Source organism: Sceloporus undulatus, chromosome 2, assembly GCF_019175285.1.
Source record: "Sceloporus undulatus isolate JIND9_A2432 ecotype Alabama chromosome 2, SceUnd_v1.1, whole genome shotgun sequence".
NCBI lineage: Eukaryota > Metazoa > Chordata > Lepidosauria > Squamata > Phrynosomatidae > Sceloporus > Sceloporus undulatus.
Window position 1 is genome coordinate 47,623,665 of NC_056523.1, and position 24,078 is coordinate 47,647,742.

At 39.7% G+C, this 24,078-nt stretch overlaps 1 protein-coding gene across 1 annotated transcript in view; it reads right to left on the reverse strand.

Annotated features, from left to right (window-relative positions):
- The window catches only part of SRGAP3 (SLIT-ROBO Rho GTPase activating protein 3), a 291,016-nt gene that overhangs the window by 161,909 nt on the left and 105,029 nt on the right, over positions 1 to 24,078 (reverse strand). Inside the window, 1 exon segment of the mRNA XM_042449920.1 lies at positions 16,953 to 17,148. Within this exon segment, the coding sequence (XP_042305854.1) occupies positions 16,953 to 17,148 (196 nt within the window).

The following is a 24,078-nucleotide window of genomic DNA, read 5'->3' on the forward strand; positions in this document are numbered from 1 at the left end:
ACAATGGATCACTAATTAAATAGACACCCTGAGGCCTTGCCATTCAACAACATACCAACACAGAGATTAACATGTAAATCACTTCCTCTCAACCAAGGTCACACAGTATATATACCCCACTCACCTCCATGCCAGCATTCTCTGAAGATGCCAGCCAGAGATGCTGGCAAAATGTCAGGAATAAACTCTTCTAGAACATGGTCACATAGCCCGAAAAACTCACAAAAAACCTAATTTAGCATTTTAGGAGTGGGAAACAGTTACATTCTTAGACATTAGCAGTCAAATGTACTCACATCTACTTAGAATTAAGTCCTATTTTATACAACACAGTTCACTCTCATGTCTACATATCCTTTATAATTGCAGCAAAGCTGGGAAGCATGCAACCCTCCAGAAGATGTTTCACTTCAGCTGCCATTAATCTTAGCCAGCAAAGACAAGGTATGTAATAAGCATGATATGGGAAGATGAGATCCGCAATACAACATCTGGAAAACCACATATTTCCCATCCCTCAAAAAAAGCAGCTCACTAAAATAATAAACAAGACAATGAGCAAAAATATTTCCATCATGAGATCTACCACTCTTCAAATGTCTTTGAATATATGAACATTCACTTCAAAATACAGTGTAACAGAAAATGCAGCAATGTTTAAGATTGTTCATTTTGTCACTTAACGCCAAATGTATTACTACAGTACAATAATATTTAAATTCAAGTCCCCAGATAAAGTAGATTATTTTCTAGTCAAGAAGAGAGACATCCAGTCTTCGATCTGAATACAATATAAGCAACAAAGTAACCTATATGGAAGAAAATACGCTTCTCCAGTTCAATCATTAGTTACAGGATATGATAAAGTTTCAGGTTTTTTTAACACTTATTTGCACAGCTCTATGAATGAGAATCTCTGTCACAAACACCTTAATAATTTATCTTACCTCCCAAACTTACAAACATTGTTTATTTACAACCTGCTATTTGTGTGTGTGGAGTAGGGACATAATTCTTGAAGGAAGCAAGAAATTGTAGCAATTTTCCTACAAGAAAGTCTTTCACAATTGTGCAGTTTTCAAAGAGTTCCGGACTTATTATACAGGGAAAAAATTCTTCGTCTAGAACAACAGTTGATGTAAGTATTAGGGTATCAAACAACTATTGGGCAGCAGTAGTGGTGACAGGTGACACTGGTGGAGAGTCTTTCAGAAAAAACAGCAGTTGACATCATAGCTAACACATGTTAGCACAGTGGACCCTTGTTATACGCTGGGGTTTGGTTCCAAGATCCCCCATGGATAACAAAATCTGTGGATGCTCAAATCCCATTAAATATAAGGACATGGAGAAATGGAAAATCAAGGTTTGATATTTGAAATTTATACTTTTTTTGAACATTTTCAAACTGTGGATGCTTGAATCCGTGTATAAAAAATCCGTGTATAAGAAGGGCCAACTGTACTGTGCAGAGAAAGGCAATGGTGAATCCCCTCATGAGAACCTCTTACTAAGAAAACCCTATGATGAGACAATCCAAAATGAAAAAGAGGTAGGGATAAGACGTGAAACAAAATGTAGAGCACAGGACAACTATAAAAAGATATGTGGTCAAGGGGAAAAAATAGTGAGGAGAGCGGAAGCAAAATCAGCCAAAGAATATACCGTATATAATTGACTATAAGTCGAGAAATTTATGCCTCAAAATTGACCCTAAAATTTGGGGTAGACTTATATAAGGGTCAATACACCAGTAGTGCTTAGAAGGGTCCTAAAGCAAGCAAGCCTGATGCCCCAATCTCCATTGAACACCAATTCCTTCTCCCTCCAGTCCGTTTTGCAAGCTTTTTCTTCCTATTGGAAAAACTCCCCATTTAAAAACACTTGCCTCTTTCTCTGGTCCATTTTGCAAGCCTTTGGCCTGTTACAGACAGCCAAAATAAAGCTGCTTCGAGTCACAGTGGAGGTATGGTGTTTCAATGATGCATGCGTCCTAAGAGTCCAGAAGTCGCACCAAAGCCACGCACCAGCCCTAAGGACTGGAGCGTGGCTTTGGTGTGGCTTATGGATTCTTAGGACGCATACATCATTGAAATACCATACCTCCACTGTGACTCGAAGCAGCTTTATTTTGGCTGTCTGTAACAGGCCTTTGCTTCCTATGGAAAAACTTCTCCATTTAAATCCACTTCCTCCCTTTCTCAATCCAATAATAAAACCTCTCCTCCAGAACCTGGGAATTGGTTGGGAGCTGTCCAGAGAAGGACAAGGAGGAACAGAAGTGGTATCTATCCTTTCTATCCTTTCTTATAGCCCCCTAAATTTTACCCTCAACTTATCCACAGGTCATATCAAAATCCAGGATTTTGACCCTGAAACCTTCCCTCGAATTATACATGAGGTTGACTTGTACACGAGTATATACAGTAATGCAAAGTTGGGCTGAATCATGTTAATAAGATTTCAGTGAAAATCCATTAAAATTAGCATAATCCAAGTCTATGCACCAACCACAGAGGAAGATGAAGAAGAAATTGAGAGATTCTGTAATGGAATTCAGGATGAAATTGATAACACACCAAAACATAATTTCTTGTTAATCGTAAGTAATTGGAATTCAAATATAGGAAGCAGGAAAGACTGTAGGAACATTTGGACTATGAACAGAAATGAAGCAGGACAGCAAGTGATACAGTTTTGCAAGGCCAATAATCTGATCATTGCAAACATTCTTCATCCAACCACAGAGGAGACTTTACACATGGACATCAATGAATGGCCAACATAAAAATTAGATAGACTACATAACTGAAAGCAGAAGATGGAGAAATTCTTATTATTTCTGCAAACGATTAGAGCAGACTAGCAATGACGGTGGAACTATGGTTCCAGCAGTTAGACCATGTGGGCCTGAGAGTTCTGCCATACGTTTAACTGAATGTAAGGTTGGGTTTGTGTGAATCCTTCCCCTGGCTTCCACTCCTCAAGGTCAAGAGCAAAATAAAAGGATATATACCATATCTCCCTAAACCTGTTTTGCTGAAGAGAGAAAGTTGGAATTAATAATATAATATCAATTCACTGCCATTAGGAAATCTTAACAAGTCTTTGGACAGCTGTCAAGATTGAAAATGTACATCTCATCATTAATTGAAGAATATTATGTGCAGACAAACCAAGAAAGGAAGACTGGAAATTATGCAGTAGGGAACAATTCTAAATTAGTGGGGAGAAGTCCTAGGTGAAAAGATTTTTCAGTCTCCCTGGCCAGCAATTTTATCTAAATATTTAGAGCTCACTTTTGTTACACATATGATTTTTGTTTAAGTCACATATCCTCATTTAAACTAAACTTCAGAGAGAGTTTAAATCAGAGACTGAAGACCATGCACAAGACTGAACCATGGGGTGTTTTTCTTTTTACAAGACCATGCCCACTCAACTTATGGGCCCGAACCGACAGGCCAAAATAAAGCTGCTTCGGGTCACTTTGGAGGTATGCTGTTTAAATGACACAGGCATCTTAAGAGGCCAGAAATTTTGCCAAAGCTGTGCTCCCATCCGAAGCAGCTTTATTTTGGCCTGTCTGTTCGGGCCCTATGACTCACCCAGACCAATGGAATTTGCCAGCCACTATGGGCTTAATAAAGGACAGTATCAATAACATGAGGTTTTTGTTTTGTTTTGTTTTGTTTTGCCAGCTGCCCAGGATTTAAGAAACAGAGTGAAGAATTTCAAGCACCTCAAAAATGATGCAGAAGATAGTAATAATATTCTGATTCAAATTTCAAGTGTAGCATACAGTGGATCTCAAATAATAATGAGAAGAGCTATCAAATCTGGTTTCACTTAAATTCTCTTTCTGTGTACACTGGGTAGGGAAGTGTGTATTGTAAAAATGTGTGCAGACTCAAAGCTTTTTTCCAATTTTTCCTTAATATAAGTATTTCAACCCTTTCCCCCCTGAAGAGATCATTTTAGTCTTCACTATGTCAAGTGTACAGAGCCAACTTGGTAAGTTTGCATTGAATGATAGAAGCATAGAGTTGGAAGGGGGTTCATGGACAACAGAGCCCAATCCCCTGCTTGGTGCAGGATCTCCAGCTAAAGCATCAGCTATCTAGCCTCTCTTTGAAGATGTATCCAGAGAAAGAGACATCTACCATCTAAGTCAGGGGTAGGCAACCTGCGGCCCGCGGGGTGGATGCGGCCCGTCGAGGCCTTGGGACCGGCCCCAGCCCAGTCCTGCCACCGGGGCCTTTGGCCTCTTGCGCGCAGGGGCACGGGGGGCAATTGTCTATAGACGCCTCAGAAACATGCATTTATCTTAACATTTTTTTAAAAATCGGCAATTTTTTTCACTTGTCCTCCACTTTTTTTAAAAAAAAAGTCCACCATTTGAAAAATGTCCTACATTTGTCCCGGTTTATTTATTTATTTATCTATTTATTTTTTAAAATTATTTAATTATTTATTTTTTGGCTTCGGCCCCCCAGTTGTCTGAGGGACAGCAACCCGGCCCCCGGCTAAAAAAGTTGCCTACCCCTGATCTAAGTCATTAGTTCCACTGCTGAACAGCTCTTACTGTGAAGAAATTCCTTCTAATGTTCAACTGAAAACTACTCTCCTGTAACTTCAAATGATTAGACATAGTCCTACCCTCTGGGACAGCAGAGAACAGGCCTTCCCCCTCCTCTCTGTGATGGTCTTTTAGGCCCCAGACAGACTGACCAAAATAAAGCTGCTTTGGGTCACTTTGGAGGTATTCTGTTTTAATGATGCTTGTGTCCTAAGAGTCCGGAAGTCACACCAAAGCCACGCTCCAGTCCTTTCTGTACGGGCCCTTAGATATTTAAAGAGTGCAGTCATGTTACCCCTCAGTTTTCACTTCACCAAGCTGAACATGCTCAGCCTCTTATCATCCTTGTTGCCCTTCTCAAACTTCTCTATATCCTTATTAAAATGAGGTGCCCAGAACCTAACACAGTATTCCAGATGATGTCCGAGCAACACAGAATAAACTAGGACTATTATTTCCCTCACTTAAGACACTTAATGCAGGCTAAAATAGCATTTACATTCTTTGTTGCAGCATCACATGGTTGGGTCATGTTCAATTTATGATCAACAATAATCCCAAGGGCTTTTGACACCATTGACCACAGTATCCTTCTGGAATGCCTAAGAGAGTTGGGTATCGAGGGCACTGCACTCCAGTGGTTCCGTTCCTACCTCTCTGGCAGATTCCAGATGGTGCAGTTGGGGGACACTTGCTCCTCTATGAGGGAACTTACATCTGGTGTCCCTCAGGGAGCTATCTTGTCCCCCACTTTGTTTAACATTTACATGAAACCACTGGGAGAGATCATCCGGAGACACGGGGCGCGGTGTTATCAGTACGCTGATGACACCCAAATATGTTTCTCTGTGTCTCCGACTAATGCAGTGACTGGCATCTCTCCTCTTAATGCCTGCCTGGAGTCAGTAATGGGCTGGATGAGGGAAAACAAACTCAGTTTGAATCCAGAGAAAACGGAAGTACTGGTGATAGGTTCCCCAGGCCCGGGGAAGGAAATTTGTCCACCGGTCCTCAATGGGGTCACACTTCCCCTGAAGGACGAAGTTCACAGTTTAGGAGTACTTCTGGACTCGTCTCTGCAGTTGACATCTCAAGTAGATGTGACGATCAGAAGTGCTTGCTATCAACTTCGGTTGGTATGCCAACTGCAACCCTACCTGGGCCAAAGGAACCTTGAAACTGTGGTACATGCTCTGGTAACCTCTCATCTAGATGTCTGTAATGTGCTCTACATGGGGCTACCCTTGTACCAAGTCCAGAAGCTTCAGCTAGTACAAAACATGGCAGCCAGATTGGTCACCGGTGCATCCAGGTTTGACCATATAACACCTATTCTGAAAGATCTCCACTGGCTGCCTATTTGCCTCCGAGCCCAATACAAGGTGTTGGTTATTACCTATAAAGCCCTATATGGCTTGGGCCCAAGTTACTTGAGGGACCGCATCTCCCGATATAATCCACCCCGCACACTCAGAACAACCAGGAAGAACTTGTTGGAAATTCCATCTTCCAAACATGTTTCTACATCCCAGATGGCCTATTCAGTGGGGGCCCCACAAATCTGGAATGGTCTCCCCGAGGAGCTTCGTCTTGCGACCTCCCTGGTAACATTTAAAAAGAGGCTCAAAACCTTCCTCTTCTGTCAAGCCTTCTCCCCTGTAAAATGAAGCTGTGTATTCCCATTCCCATCGATTCTCTGCCTTACCCTGTTGAATTATTGTGTTCAGATTTTGTATAATTTGTATTAATGGATTTTATCTATTTTTATGAGATGTTTTTAATGGTTTTTATATGGTAAATCGCTTTGATCTATGGAAAAGCGGTATACAAATAAAAAATTTATTATTATTATTATTATTATTATTATTATTTTGCATGTAGTGCTGTTGAACCTTGAATCCCCCACCCTGTACCTGTGCATTTAGTTTTTTGTGGCCTAAACACAAAATTTTGCATTTGTTTCTTAATTTCATTTTATTAATTTCTGCTCAATTTCGTAGTGTATTTAGGTCCTTTTGAATTTTGCTCCTATCTTTCAATGTGCTAGCTACACCTCCCAGTTTTGTGTCATCTGCAAACTTGATAAGGATTCACTTCAGCCCAGACAGGTTTCTTATATATCCCTTGTAACAAATCCTGCATGCTTGCTTTAGTTTGGTGAGATGTGAAAAGGCACATATTTTTTCCATTTTGAGCATGACTACATTAAAAAAAATCAAATAAATAAATAGAGGGAATGGTGTTCATTAATATATACTTATGTAGCAAGATCTTCGTTCGTGAAGAAAAGCCAGAGGAAAAGTACAAAGGTACTTCCTTTGTAGCTACCCGTACTGCTCACTGGACAAAGATAAAAAAATACTAGGCTACGACAGATAGACCACTCTGCTCTCCATCAGCACTAACTTCTGTGTACACAGTGCTGACAGTGATAGTGTCCCTTTCTAGGATCACTGTGAAGGCTCATAGCCACAAACTGCAGCACTGCATCACTGTTCACATATGGACTGCAAAGTGTTAGCTAAGCTTTGGCAATGGACCTCAACTATCCACATATCAACAAGCTTGGAGAGGATGACAAATGCTAAAATTATGTGGATGCTGTCTACTCTGATTTGTCTTTCATTGCCTGTTAGCGAGAAATCATTTACTTTTTTTAAAGAAGATCTCTAGTTAATGGAATCAGATAGTCATTGGCATTCTTCTACAACAATAAATGCCCCAACCTCTTGCTTCAGCTTGGAAAAACTACTAGTAGTAGTTGGCTAATGGTCCATAATGAGCCTTATAAGGCTCTAAACAAAACCAATTTGATTAATTAAAATGTAATGGTGCTACTAAACTCCTAAAAACATTATAGCTTATTTTTCCAATGCACAGATTGTTCTTCGAGTGTGTTCAAAATGCAAATGCAAAATACAAATTCTGATGAAGCTCAAACACAGGAGGATCTCAAAGCATTTATTACTTCTTATAATATATCTCAAGAAGTGTTGAGCATGCTTTACAGGAAATCAAAAACATGAAGAATTTCAGGAAATTATCTAATGAATTCTTGCTATTAGCCTTAGCTATTCTGAATTTCAACAAGAAAGAAACACTGTTAAGCTAGCCACTGAGCACCCAATGATGTCAAAGGTGCCTTCAGAAAAACTAACTCAGCTGCAGCTAATGGGCCCTCCAGATGTTAAGACTGCATCTTCCATCAGCCCTAATCAGAACATCCCTGAACAAATCTCAGGACTGTTAAAAGAACACAGAATTCAGCTGAAACAAGGTATGAAATTTGGTTTTTCTGGTCCTATTTCATATCAAAACATAAGCTTAAATTTGTCTGTCTATCCTCCACTTCTAAATATACTGTACTACACAGAAGGCTGGGGAGGGGGGATTACTGTAAGAGGTAAGCCATGGCATGGGTAAAGGGGAAATTCCTACAGCGTCAGTAGAGGTACTTTCCATATACAGAGCTTTCTATCTAAGCAGTGTACATCCTAGACCCACTCCACTTGTTGCATTTTGGTAGAAACTAAAACAAAATCCACAATCCACAAAAAAGCAATACCTTTATTGGCCAACCAAAATGCACAAAACGCACTGTGCAAGCTTTTGAAGTTCTACTGGCTTCTTTATCAGGCAAATATGTTTTAAAATCTTTGTTGATGTTAGCTGCCAGCAGGTCAACTTCAACATATGGTTACCCTATGAATGAGAGACCTCCAGGTTCCCCTAACATCAACAGCCCTGCTCAGGTCTTGCAGACTCAGAGCCATGACTTCCTTAACAAAGGGATGAAACAGATCGTCCCTTTGCACCGGCTTTGGGGTGGTGTCTGAGCACAGCATTTAGACACCACACACTCTGATGCTGCCCCCAAGCCAACGTCACAACGCCCACCCAACCACACAGCAAGCTGCTTTGCGGCACTCTGGCGGCATGGTATTTATATGCTGCATGCCACAGGAGCACTGAAAAGCTGTGGCACTGGTGAAAAAGCCGGCTTTTTGCCAGCTCAAAAAGGAGCGGCATTTTCCCACTTCTTTCTGTGCTGACAAAAAGCCAGTTTGGGGGCATGGCGTGTGGTTGTCATGGCCCCGAGCCGGTGTTCAAAGGGGCAGCATCAAGCCACCCCTCCAGGGCCATCTGTTTCAGCCCAAGTCTATTCCACCTGGAATGTGGTCTTTCTCTTTTCCTATTGCCTTCTACTTTGCCTTGCATCATTGCCTTTTCTGGTGAGTAATGTATTCACTTGATACAGCCAAAGTACAACAGCCTCAGTTTAGTCATCTTGGCTACTAGGGAGAGTTCACGTTTCATTTGCTCTAGGGTCTATTTATTTCTTCTTTTTAGCAGTTCAGGGTGTCCGTAGAATTCTTTCTTCTTCAGCATCACATTTCAAATGAGTTGAGTTTCTTCCTATCAACTTTTTTCACTGGCCAGTTTTCACAACGATACAAGAAGTTGGAAATACAATGGCATGGACAATCCTGATTTTGGTATGCAATTATATATCTTTGCACTTCGGATCTTGTTTAGTTCCTTCATATCTGCACTTCCAAGTGTTAGTCTACTTTTAATTTCTTGACTACATTCTGATCAATGATTGATCCAAAGTCTGGGAAATAATTGACTATTTCAATTTCTGCAATCTACACTGTATGGTCTTCTGATTTTTTTACTGCAGTCTCCATTCTGATTAATGATTGACCCTACATACAAAAATCTTAAATTACTGAAATGTTTTTATCATCTACTTTCAAGTTATGTAAGTAATCTGTAGTCATTATTCTTGTTTGCTTAATGTTCAATTGTAAACCTGCCGTAGTGTTAAACTATGACTCTGGAGACCAGGGTTTGAATTTAGACACCACACACTCTGATGCTGCCCCCACTGGGGATGTCACACAGCTTCAGAAGAAGACAAAGGGAAAATTTTGCTAAACAAATCTGGCCAAGACAACCCCATGATAGGGTCCCCCTAGAGTTACCATAAGCCAGAAACAATCTGAACACATACAGCAACAACAACAGCCACTGAAATACTGCACAAAGTATGTAAGCAAGCAATCACTACATGGGTCCAGCTATACAGTACTAAGAAATGTATCAGTTATTTGACTTCCCTGTTCATGGGATGACAACTAATCTTTGAACAGATCGTTTGCCATCATGAATAGTCAACCACCTGGGAAGTAATAGCTGACATCTGGGTGTGCTTTAGACACAAATAGGATGTCTGTGAGTTAACTGGGAGGCCAAAATTTAAACAGCCAATTTCATTTGTATACAGAGACTGTAGGTTAAAGTCACCTTACAAAGTTTTTGCAAGGTTATCCAGAAGAAGAAGAAGAACCATCATGGTTCTAAGTCACTGTTTCAGAGGAAAGGAAGATAGAAACAGCTAGGGAGGATACTGCTAAAGATTATTAATGTGTAAAGCAAATAAATGGTTCAGTTTTGTTAAGCTCAATTTCCATTTCCCCTTTGAAATCATCATGTTCAATAATATATTAGCACTATTTAAAATTGATGAACCACTTTATAAGCAGCAACAGCGCTTCTTCACTCTTAAGAGGTCTCCAGAAATAAGGGGAGTCTCACAAGTTCACTACCACATAGAAAAGTTTCCATACACAAGGATATACATTTTGACTAGCTGAATAACAGCAGATTATAGAGAACCAACCAACATGATACAAAAGAAAGCAAAATCTGCGACCCAAACAGCATGCTTTAAACAGAGTATTCAGGAAACAGACAATATTCAGTGAACTAGAAAATGAAGCCCATTTGCTTTAAGACACTGATTACCCTTTGACCTACAAGATGTTCAGCTGTAAGGGCAAGTAAGAGCTGAATTTCTCCTTGAGCCATGCATATTCAAAGCATATTTAAAGAAAAAGGCACTGAAATATTAATTTTCACTTACATCTTGGCAAGGGCCAATGAAGACATATTCTATATTCTTACCCTATGCGATACTCCAAGACACCGCCCTGAATATAAGAAATTGCCATCTATAGAACTTATTCTTAAAGGTGCATGAGATCCACCAATTTCATTCAATTTGCTGTTTTGTTTTTCTAGCTACACACCTACTCAGCCTTAAAGCTAAGCACCAGTCAACTACTATACTGTATTAGGGTAAACGTAATAGAACTAAAATACAAGTTAAAATGTCCTTTCTCCTCTTTACAACCAACTTCACCTATATCCTTGTGAAAAGAGCAGTCCAAAAAAGTAACACTTGGTCTGTACAAGCCAGCTTATATAAATTATACTTGTTACCCTTGGGAGTGAGACAGTGTGGTGTAGTGGTTTGAGTACTGGACTATGACTCTGGAGACAAGGTCTGATTCCCAACTTGGCAATAAAAACCCACTGGGTGACTTTGGGCAAGCCATATGCTCTCAGCCTCAGGGGAAGGCAATGGCAAACCACCTCTGAACAAACTTTGCCAAGAAAACCCCATGACAGGTTCGCCTAAGGGCCGCCATAAGTCAGAAACGACTTAAAGACACACAACAACAACAACAACAACAACAACAAATGGAGTTGGGAGTACTGGATTCAGCTCTGGGAGTACTCATGGATTCAGACTTTGGGAGTACTCCTGGGTTTAGCCCTGAGACTCAGGTTTAGTGACAAGCAGGAGTGCATTTGCACAATTTAAGCTAGTGTGAAAACTGAGCCCATTCCTGGAGAAGTTGGATCAGGCCATGGCAGTACATGTCTTGATCACATCCCAGTCAGATTACTGTAGTGTGCTCTATGTGGGGCTGCCTTTGAAAAGTCTTCAGAAACTTCAGTCGGCCCAAAGAGCTGCAGCCAAGTTGTTAAATAGGCATGGCTACAGGAAGCACACAACAGCTTGTTGCGATAGCCTGATTGGCTGCCAGTTTGTTTTCAGGCACAATTCAAAGTACTGGTGATGACCTATACAGCTTAGGTTCAGGCTATTTGAAGAACCATTTTTTTCTTCATGAGCCCATTAGAGCTCTAAGATCTTCTGAAAAGACCCTTATCCCTATTCCACCACCTTCTCAGCCATGTTTGGTGGGAACAAGGGAGAGGGTAGTCTTTGGATTTGCTTCCGTAGGGAGGGTGGCTTCATCCTCCCATCAGCAGATTAAAACATTTTTATGTCATCAGGTTTTTAGAAACTGATAGGGGGTGCTGTTTTTAAGGTTTTTATTTTGTCTCAACTATTTTAAAAATGTTTTAAAGGTTTAATTTTTTTAACATCATAGTCAATTGTCTTAAAATAACTATTATATATATAAGTGCATTAAAGCTTTCGCAGAGTCTTAATCGGTATTGTTTTCAAATATATTGCCACCTGAGAGAATAAAATAATAACAATGATAGCTTCTACAACCAGGTAGCTATCTTTTCTGATACAGAGGTGGGAATCGTGCAACCTACCAGGTGTTGTTGAACTACAACACTCAGCAGCCCTGGGCAGCATAGCCAATGGTGAGGAATGCTGGGAGTTACAGGCTAACAACATCTGGAGAGCCCCATGATACCTAAACCTGTGCAAGATGTCACAGGAAGAACGAAGATCAGGAAAGAATTCAGAGGCATATATTAAGTAATACTCTGTCTCAAGTACTTTATCCATATCTTCAGTGTAACCTGAATTATTCCAAAACCATGCCCATAGGGACTGTGCTGTCGACACTGAACTGCTAAATGAGCAGATCCAGGCAGTTGCAAGCAACATTATATTCAAAGAAAGCATATCACAAGGCAGCCATATTTATTTGCACAACTAATTTTTTAAAAACATCTTTAAGTATGTTGCAAACGTTGCCTTGGAAACTTGAATATATTTCAAATATTGAAAACCAAGGTACTTGGAACCCATAAATAGTATGGTTATTTGCTACTGATATCCCCAGAGTTTTCACTAACCAGAATTCCTTACCTTGCTTTTATTCTATGGGCTCTCCTTCATTGTTTGAAATATGTTATGATGAAAGGGACCCACATGTAAAATATCTATCCAAAAAATTCCACCAGCACTGCACAGCATGAAGAGATTATTTTGCTAACAAAAGCTACTATTGCAAAGGCCAGGCCTTTTGAAGCAATATTGGAGCCCAAGCTTCTTTGTCTGACAAGAGTGATGAAGGGACAACAGATTGCAAAATAATATAAACAGAAATTGTTCCAACCCTCCATTGTACAGCCTGTTCCCTCCAACAATACTTCACATTTATTTTGCCTCAAGTAGCTTTAAAGCTACTTCAATTCAGCATGCAAACCACACAATAAGTATGTGTGTGAGAGTGTGTGCATAACTTTCAGACATGTAGGCCTTACAAATAGTGCAGAACAGTGAACAAACTTTCTTCCACCTTTGCTTTAAAACAGTAGATGATGCACAAAGAATATTGCATTCCTCCCCATAACACTAGAGTTCAGCCTGACTTTCAAGTCTTAAAAGCTGTTGTTGTCTTCATCAATAACACAATTATTACTTCCATAAACAATAAGTACAACAGTTAACTGACCAGTATAAAAATACTGTAAGTAAATAATAATCAGAGAGAGTATGGGGAATTCATACCATTTTAAAGCAATGTCTCATGTTTATAGGACAATATTCCTTAATATGAAATAAACTACAAGGTCCAAATGATGTCTTTGCTCTACCCTCACTCCATATTGCTATTTGCTACTCCCATTTTCACATTAACATAGAAAAAGCAAAAACCTCCAGCTGCTTTTGCTTGGGGACTTTAATAATAATTAGTTCAACATTCACAGTATGTTCCAGGGCCTCCTCAATCCATTCACCAGATGCTACTCTTAGCTCCATCTGGCTGCCAAAATGAATGGAGCAACAATGAGCTGGCTTTTTGCTTTTCAACTCCAACAACAGCCACAGGGGTTTCATGACTCTCATAAGGATTTCTAGCCCATTAGGTTTGGATGCCTTATTTAATGTCACCCTAGCTTCTACTACCTCTGTAAACACACACATACACACATGTGTATATATTCCAGATTAAAGGCAGAACTGTCATTGCTCTAGAGTAAATGTATAAATATTTATAATGCCCATATTCCATATAGTTTCCTGTCATCTTTACAATTCCCAGGTAATGGCAGGGCCTAGGAGTACCTTTAAACAGGATTGATTAGTTTTTAAATTAAAATACTATTGTTACTGCTATTTTTATTGTTACTAATTCACATCAACTCATAAAGCTAAAAAGACATAAAATATTACTATGCAACTATAATCCAACAATATAGGGAATTAATAACATTTTAAAACATATCCTTCAAAAAGAGAAGAAATAAAAACAGGACAATATGGTATTAAAATCCCTTTTGTTATAATCAAAACAATCAGTTCCAAAGGTTTTGCTGGAATTAAAAAAAAGTCTTTGCCTGCTAATGGAAGGACAATCTTAACAAGAATTGCCACAGTCAATCATTCTTGCATTCTTACTCCTTTCTAACAGCTATAATAGGGCCTGATTCCTCTTTTTATTCCTGTTTATATACAGAATCTATATGCCCACACTGTACTAATCTGTGCTTTATCATTACCATTGCAGTGTGTTTACGAGACAGATACATTGTGAGTTATCATTGCACAATCAGGAGCAGTAGTAACAGTGGTTGTGAAATAGCAATAGTAGTAGTGATGGTGGTGGTGTTACTGAAGCCTTTAGTCACACTGCATTCTGACGTTTTGTCTTTGCATCTTTTCTCTAAATATCTCTTTTGCCTGGGAAAGCTGAGACTCTGTCAGGGCAAAGCTGCTAATTTATACTGGTTGACCTCTAATCTGTTTGATAAGAAGAACATTATTTGATTGGGCTAGAGGCCTATAGAGTCCAACAAATAGTTTCCCATAATGGCTTGACTGGATATCGCTGGGAAGCAGAGAACATGAGGGCAATAACCAATGCTTCATACCTGCCTTTTAATGTGAATCTGTAGACTATTCACACTTTATGCAGAATGGAAAACATACCATTTCCATGCGTATAGAAAAAGACAAAGGTCCACCAGTATTAATGCACCTCTCTTGCAAGCTACTAATACGTTTCACATCAGTTAAATATGAACCATCAATTCCATACTGACCTATAAATGAACTGTCTTGTTCTAACACTGTGTTGCATGCAATTTGCCCGGGGGGGGGGTGGATTATAATGTCCCTTGAAGTTATACAGTAGTTCAAAAAAGATAACTTTTCCAAGCACTGCATTATTAGGCATTTTATCAATCTGATAGTAACCTCTAGGCAAATTTGTTTGCACTCCACCAAAGATGGATATAGTTCCCATTTTACGGAGCCCTGAACAGATTTCAGAATTCTGAAAAAGCATCTTCTGAATCTGAGCTGGGCATCCTGACAACCTGCCCCTGTTAAAATACTGTGCTAACATTCTGCCTAAATACAAAAGCACTGTTGTTCCCAAAAGAACATGGAGCCAAGTAAATCTGGAGCAGTTACTGATGCAAAATCTTCAACAGCCCAAGACAGGGTTATTTAATAAAAAGAGGATATGACATATGAGCAGAAAGAACGCAAAATACTGGGCAGACTCTCTACACTAGGAGTATTAGGGTAAAGAGATTAGAGGGATTTAGCAATAGAGAGTAAATAGGATTTTAGTAATAGAGCACAGCCAGCCACAGCACAAAACAAGGCAGAGTGTTGTGGAATTAGGCGCTATCAACAGTCCCATCACACAGCCAAGAGTAGAATGACACAAGGGTGTAGTCCAAACAATCAGTCAAGTATACCATTATCAGGAGAAGACAAAACTCTCTGAAACAAACAAACAAAGCTACAGCTGGAGAGCGGCAGAAAGAATATACAGGACTAATATTCCCTTGTTCTTATTCTAAGCACATGTAGAGTTCATTTAGAGTTCAGAACCTTGAAGGCAAACATCAGAACATGGCACACACTAAAGAGCATCAGTCATGCTCTCCTGAGCCAGACACCCAAGATCACAACTGGAAGCCAAAGGGAACGCCTAATAAAAAATCCTGAAATACTAGTTAAAGAGAAAGAAAGACATACTTTAAAGACTTGGATATTAGTGTCTGGTTTCTGTAAAAAAAAAAACCAAACCATTTTTGGCAGTCATGCTGCCCACATACATATAGACTAATAAATAAAGGACACATCTCAGTTGTATTGAGTACCATGATATATTTTTTTACAACAAAAACAAAGAAACCTCTAACCCTTCATAAAAAAGTATTTTTATTTTAAAAATGAATTGAAATATATAAAAAAAATATATCCAAAGCTCATTTTCCAGACTTTCACATACGGAAAACCTAATTTCCTTACACTCCCTAGCTAAGGCTGACACCAATGAGCTAGTCTACATAATTAAAATTCTCATTCTAGTAAAATAAAATGTGATCCAGACAAGCACAATTTACAGGAGCTTGGACTTCTTACATGTTAGGACCTGAAAAAACTCTTAAACTGCACAGAAAATGGCTTCATGGTTTTTACCAGAGTATTGGAGTATCTGCAGAAATCTACAAAAAAAGTGTATTATCATCTGTCTGCTTTGCATGGATTCACACATCTGCACATTTTCAACAGAGGGAGGGGGAACAGATGCAAATTTGCACAGAAAAAGTGAAGACAATTAACAATCGATGCGAATATGCAAAACTCCGCAGCAATGCATATAATACACTTACAGGTATTCCAGACCCAAAATGCCAGTAAGTCAGAGCGTCTCAAAGAAATGGATGAGCATTATTTATACATTACTTTACACACTGTGAAAACATACCAAAGTAACTGATAAGTTTAATAAATGAATGACTAAATCAATAAACAAATAAATCAAGTAAAAGAACATTGTGAAGTTGAAGGCTTTCACGGCCAGCAACCATAGTTTTTTGTGGTTTTTCAGGCTATGTGGCCATGTTCTAGAAAAGTTTATTCCTGACGTTTCGCCAGCATCTGTGGCTAGCATCTACAAGGAATGTATGGAACAGAAAATTGTCTCATTTGGCTGCCTTATGCTAATATCTCTTACAAACTCTGAGAAGTTTCATGAACTCCCACTAATTTATTTGATTTCATCTTCTACCTCCCCCCCCCTCCAACAACAGTCTGGAAAGGGTCCATTTACACTGAGATGAAAATTGAGAGGTTTACTATTCAGTGAATCTCTAGAACAGTGGTTCTCAACCTTTGGTCCTTCAAGATGGTTTGCACTTTAGTTCCCAGAAGTTTCAGCCAATATGGCTACTGCACAGGCATTTTGAGAGCTAAAGTCTCAAATATCTGGAGGACCAAAGGTTGAGAACTGAGGCTCTGGAGCTGCTAGGTATCCCACATTCAGAATTATAAATACATGCTTACTTGAATTGATGATGTTCCCTAGAACTGCGAATCTTGGATGAAAACCTTTCTGCCAGTTTTTCCAGGTTCCTGGAGTATTCCAGTTCAATCTCAGCCTTTCTACGAAAAAACTCCTGAAGGTCTTGAAGGAGCTGCAACCGGGATTCAGATTGTTGTTCTAAACATTTGAATTGTTCCACCAACTGCGTACGAATTTCTGGATGCACAAAACAAAGAACAAAATGGTATTATAAACAACTTTGAATGCAGTCTGTAGCGATATCAATCTTTCACTTTTCATTAGTCTACTGTCCTACCAAAGTCCTCCCACACTAGCAGCACTTTATTGAACACAATATGAAAAACATGAATTAACGAGATACTGAAACAAATTGACTTTATGAAAGCCATACTGGACTGGGAAGGAATGGCATTAGGAAGGGCAACTATAAAAGTAGACAAGATTCTGAAGTGCAAAAACATAAAACTGATCATAAAATTAGAATAGTCTAAGCCACTGTATTTCCCCATCACCATGTACAGATGTGAGAGCTGGACACTGAAATAGGTTGACAGAAGGATAATCAACTCATTTAAGATGTGGGCAGGGTGACTAGACATCCGCCTTGTCCAGGAAATGTCCTAAATTTTAACCTTCTGTCCAGGAAGAATTTCAAGAAATTCAAGCAGCATGAATTTACATTTATACTAGTGTCTTTAGTTTTTCTTTTGTAATGTCCTACATTTTCTTGAATGTACTATATTTTACAGTGCCTTTTCTTCCTTTGAGGTTAGGATATCCAGTCACCCTGGATGTGAAGCACTGAGAATACCACAGACGGCCAAAGCGACAAACAAGTGAGTCCTAGAACAGATCAAGCCTGAACTCTCCCCCGAAGCCAAGATGACCAAACTGAGATTGTCATATTTTGGACACGTCATGACAAGAAACAACTTTTCAACTCAAGGGCGGTTAACAACAAAGTCATATTGACATATGACTGCCAAAAAGTGTTTGACTCATACCCAGCTATGCTGCTTTCTAGAACTGGAAAATCTAAAGATGGTAGTGCTCATGTTGCTAACCTCAAGGCTGGACTTTTGCAATGCCTTCTACACTGGGCTACCTTTGTACCAAATTTGAAAACTTCAGTTAGTTCAAAATATGGCAGCCAAATTAATCTCTGGTACATTTAGAGGTGAGCCTTTCACACTAATATTAAAATCACTCCACTAGTTTCCAGTTAGTTTCTGGGCAAAGTACAAAGTGTTGATTGAAAGCCCTACATTGTTTGGCTCCTAGTTACATACAGGATCACCTCCTCCCACATATCCATCCCATACACTCAGGTCCTCTGTGCAACATTTACTTCAACCAGCCAGCACTAGGCTGGCAATTGTTACCCAGTAGATGTTTTCATCAGCTGCCTCTAGACTGTGGAACCACCTGAAGAGAGTTATTCAACAGCTAAACATGCTGTCTGAATTTAAAACAGTATTAAAGATTTTATCTCTTCTCATTTTAAATTATGAATTTTAAATTGGCATATTTTTAATTTTATGTTGGATGATTTTAATGAGACTTATGTTTATGTGTTTTAACCTACGTGTTTAAATGGTTTTATGTGTTTTAATATATGTTGTACCCTGTATCAAGCTTCGGAGAGAGGCAGGTAAGAATTAAATTTTATTGTGAAGTCGAAGTCTTTCACAGCCGGCATCCACAGTTTTTTGTGGATTTTTCAGACTATGTTCTGGAAGAGTTTATTCCTGATGTTTCACCAGCATCTGTGGTTGGCATCTTCAGAGAATAAATTTTATTTTTGTTACTATTGTTATTAGTATTATATGCGGGATGAGTCCTTCCTGAATCTTCGTTCGTGAAGAAAAGCCAGAGAGAGAGACAGATATGTAGATGTACTTTAAATCTTTGGTGGGTTGTCTGTTTTTATAAAGAGGAAGTAAAATGGACAAACGCTGAACTATATTCTGCTAACAGTAAGTAGAACATTCAATGAGCCTCATACTGACATGCGCTGACTATGATATGCTTATCACAATGACTCTGAGCCCTCGTGATATAGTAGGTCAAAAAATAAATTAATCTGTGTCAATAGTTCTCTACAACGGAATCCAAAATGTTGAACACTCACTACTAAGCAGCAACTATATTGCCAAGTATATGTCAATTTGCCAACAAATACCAGTTTTAAGAAATGATACAATAATAAAAACTGAATCACGGACTGTATGTTTCAAAAACCAAGCAGTTCTTAGCTTTACTTATCTTCCTCTGTTGTAACCTTCTTATGAAGAAAGGAGAAAAGCAATATTAACAAACTGTCTAAACTTGGCACGCGTCCCAGTCCCCTTCCCCTCGGTCCTTTCCTCTGCTGAAGGGGCTCCAAGGGGCCTGTTCGCGCAGAGGAAAGGAATGCTGGGAGGGAAGAGAACTGGAAGGAGGAGCCAGACATGCACGCCTCTGGCTCCTTCCGAGCGCCATTTTATGGCCCAAAAATGGCAGGGAGGAGGCGGAATGGGCATGTGCATGCCTCTTCCGCCTTCTCCCTCGTTGTCCGTGCCTGGTGAAATGGCATCATGTGCCACCCATGGCATGCGTGCCATAGGTTCGCCATCATGGGTCTAAAGTTTGCATTAGCACAGAAACAGGAGAAGGGGAAGAGGTCTCAATCCATGCAGTGATAAACAACCTTTACAGCCAGGGTATTTAAATGCTTACAACTGAATGAAGTAATACATTCAATGCTAACATGTAATTTTAAAATAAATGCTATAATGTTGTGAGTGTTGGAGTAGAACTCTGGAAGACCAGGGTTTGAATCCTCTGCTCAGCTGCGGAAACCCTTGGGCAAATCCCACACTCTCAGCCTTAGAGGAAAGCAAAGGTAAACCTCCTCCGAACACATCTTCCAAAGAAAGCCTCATGATAGGGTCACCATAGCTCGAAGGCGTATGACAACAACAACTATATAATGTGCCTTTAAATACTGACAAGATAAGATGGTGAGTGGGTATAGACCTAAACTGCGTGGATAAGCTGCATCTACCGTTAATTATCAAAAATGTACATGAATCAAGGAAAACAGCTGGCAAGCATATTGCAGATCATTGAAAATACATGGCCATTTGAGTTGCTAGGTCCAATAAGAGACTAACAATATTAAACATGGAAAAACAAAATAATTATGATTCCATGCCACTCTGTGCAAGTAAGCCAGGGTTAAGAGAAAGGTAGATCAATAGGCATAAATGTGCCAGTTCTAAGACCAAGAGAAAGTAATTTTGCAATGCTTGACTTGGCTTCAGAATTGATCTTCCAGGCCTCAGGCACACTGTGACCATACTACCATTATTTTAAAAAATATAATAATGTAAGCAGTTGCTGAGTCTCAAACCTACCTATAAAAGGAGGTCCATTAATCCATTAAATTTTGTGGCTTGGCAGCATAGGCTCTATAAGCAAAGCCTCACATCCAGATGCAAAGAGAAGCCACTGGCAAGATTCCACATTTGAGTACTATGAATTTTGTTTCTTCCTTTTTCATTGACAACTATAAGCTCTTAGCTCATTGCCTCCCACAAGCATTGGTTTTGCCACTTGTTCTGTAAATTGCAGACACTGACTAGAAGACACCATCCTTATGCTCCCCCCTCATTTAGGCAGTATAGCCATTAAATAGAAGCATAATAAAATAGATTTGCCTTTCTGCTTCAAAACTCTGCTATCTTTTCCAGGGGAAGAAAATCCATGCAGATTGTATAGCCTCTGCTATTTCTGGTACAATTTCTTATGGGTCTTGCATCTGGAGAGCTGATGTAATAATACAGTACTTCCTTCTATCACACCATCTAGAAGAATCCACATAAGCAGTACAGTGGTACCCCGGGATACGAATTGATCGCGTTACGAAATTTCCGGGATACGAAAAAGTTAGATTGGAAAAAACTGTTCCGGGATACGAAGGTTTTTTTCGGGTTACGAAATTTTTTTCGGCGCGAAATTCAAACGCGCGGCTTGCCAGCGCTAACGGAAAGCCCTTTTCGGCTTGCGAAATGCATCGGGTTACGAACGCCGCGGCGGAACGAATTAATTTCGTAACCCGAGGGAGCACTGTAGTTGCAAAAGAAAAGAAAGAAAAGTAGATGGGTAGGTAGGTATCAACAGGAGCTGAAATATATATAAACATCCCACATCACATTTTCCAGGGCACTAAGCCTTGCTCAGCTTTTAAAAATGGCCAGGAGTCCTTCAAAAAGCTTAAAGGAGTTGGAAAGGAATACAACACAGTTTTCATTCCGCCTGTACTTTGGTCTTTAATATTCTCTAAATAAACCTAAAGTCAGCAACTTTTGGAGTGGAGGCTGACTGCATGCACACAATGGCAGCTTTTCATGGGATGTACTGAGATAAATTTGTTCTTTCCCATGCTGATATTTATCAGAACCTAGCTGTATTCAGTAGTATCTGTCATTTTAATATGCCCTCTTTAGCAAATCAAGCTGTCTTCATGATCTATCGCCTTACGCATCAACAGAAGAGAATTGTTTCCTTTTGACGTTTATCTCTTGCTGTGAAAGACCAACCGCTTCTCCCCTCCAACTCCCCCTTCTAAGCCTCTTACATAATGTAACAGAGGCCGCAAATCTCTTAATGTGGGATTGATTCTTGGAAGCCAAACAATCACAAACCAGGAAAGAAAGGAAAATTAACTCTTAGTCTCTGAACATACTAGCTGCTATATGAGCAAATATGACATCTGTATTGTTAGGTGTGTTGATATAGCAAAAGAAAACATAATGGCTGCTGAATGCCTGAAATGTCTGTATGTTATTTTTCTGAATGAATACCAGGAGAGTCTATTTTAGCAATAGCTATAGCATTTACATTTCTATACCACTTTGTAGCGAAGTCAGCACTCTCTAAGAGGACTCTGTAAGCCAATTGCCCCCAATAAGCTGGGTACTCATTTTACCAACATATGAAACGATGGAAGGCTGAGTCAACCTGGGGTCCTCTGGGACTGAACTCACAATGTTATGACTGCAGCACCAGCATTTAACCCCTGTACCACCCATGCTCCTTATTTTCCTCAGATATTTCTAAATGCAAAGTTCTTAGCCCCGCAAAGAAGGGTAGTAACACAAATACATCCTTTTCTACTAACACAAATGTAGAAACGAAGAAGTCAAAGTGGTAGAAAAAGAACACAGATACATCCTTCCTAAGAAGATGGTCCATACAGGAATGTAAAAACTCACAAAGATCATAATCACAAGAAAAGGCCTTCTGTGTTCACTCTTTGGAGATTTCATTCATTCGTTCATTCAACACTGTCTTACCCAGTACCCATTCATGCCACAGAATTATAGAAGCTTACCGCACAGGTCTTCAGGGCCGTTCTCAGAACGGCCCGGCAGGAAATGGAACGAGTGGGTACCGGATTTTACCACACACTCCAGTCCCTCACTCGTTCCGTTCCCCCTCTCTTCCGTGCCCATTCCGTTCCAGAGGGAACGCTTTTTGAGAACTGTTCTCAACAGTTCTCAAAAATTCCCCTCCTGGAATGGAATGGGCACGGAAGAGAGGGGGAACGGAACGAGGGACTGGAGTGTGCGGTGAAATCCGTCCCCGAGTCGTTCCGCACTCGTTCTTGCTCCTTCCATTCCGTCCTCAGAACGGACCCAAGAGGAACAGTGCGGTAGACTAAATAGAGTTGTTACTCCACTTTAACTGCCATGGTTTTGTCCTATGGATCATGGGAGTTGTAGTTTAGGGAGGGGCATTCTGAGTTCTCACTCAGGGCACTCCACTATCATTTTTGTTGTTGTTGCTGTTGTTGCTGCTGCTGTTGTGTTTTCAAGTCATTTTCAACTGAGGGCAACCCTAAGATGAAGCTACCATGGAGTTTTCTTTGCAAGATTTGTTGAGAAGAGGTCTGCCATGGCCATCCTATGAGCTAGAGAGTGTGTGTAGATTTCCATGGATGAGCCAGGATTTGACCCCTGTCTCCAGTCATGGTCCACGCTCAAACCACTACATAACTGCCTTACACAACTATAACCCCCAGGAGTCCATAGAATGGAATCATCACAGTTAAAATGCAATAATAGCATTATTAATTCTGCAGTGTAATTGGGTTCTCAGATGCCACAGCATGAACAGTGACAGTCTCTAAAGTCTCAGGCAGAAGTCTCAGGTTAACCTTTTAATTGGAGATGCTGGGATTTGAAGCTGAGGCCTTAAGATACCTGACCTCAGGTATGACAAGATTGCTTCCTCCCATATGGAACTGCCAAGTTTGGTACCTTCTTCAGAAACCTTCCTCTGCATCCCTTTTCATTCTTCATTAGGAAGGAAGTTGCAAGACATTCTTTTCAATGGTTAAAACCCTTATGGAGAACGCCCTCAACAAAAAGCCAGCTTGACAATGAGAGATGTTTTTAGGGTACTGGGTGAAGACCTTATTATCCACTTTCAAGTCTGTCAGTAAACTGGTCCACTTTTACACTCCCCACATGCTCACCAATTTTACCAACACTTTCACCACTTTTTTGTTATGTTGAAGGAGGCATGATTAAAATATAAAACCATAATATGTCATTCCATGAAAACCTATTTTTTATAAAACCATAATATGTCATTCCATGAAAGCCCATTTCTTATTTTTAAAAATACTGCCTTGCAATTGCTTTATTAATTACCTGCTCTGGGTATTTTGTAAATCAAAGAGTGTTATATAAATACTTCCGAAATAAATAAAGAAGTGCATGTTGCACCAGTCACAGGCCCTCCCTGCTATCCTGCTATCAGATGCAATGAGTCATCATAACAATGGATCATTGTGGCTGTCATTACAACATCTGAGCTGCACAGAATGTGATATGGGGTGCTTTTTTGATACATTGCAAGATCTATTCACAGGTTGAGACTACTGCCCTACATCTTAGATGAGCATGGTTAAATATGCCAATTACATTCAGTAAAAACTAAATGATAAAATGCTGTTGTTGCAATTCATTTGTTTTCAAAATGGTAAAATCCTGTTGTAAATTATTTATTTCCAAAATGGGTGATTTACGTTTAATATTTTTCTACTCTTATTTGCTTAACTAATATGAAAAGTAA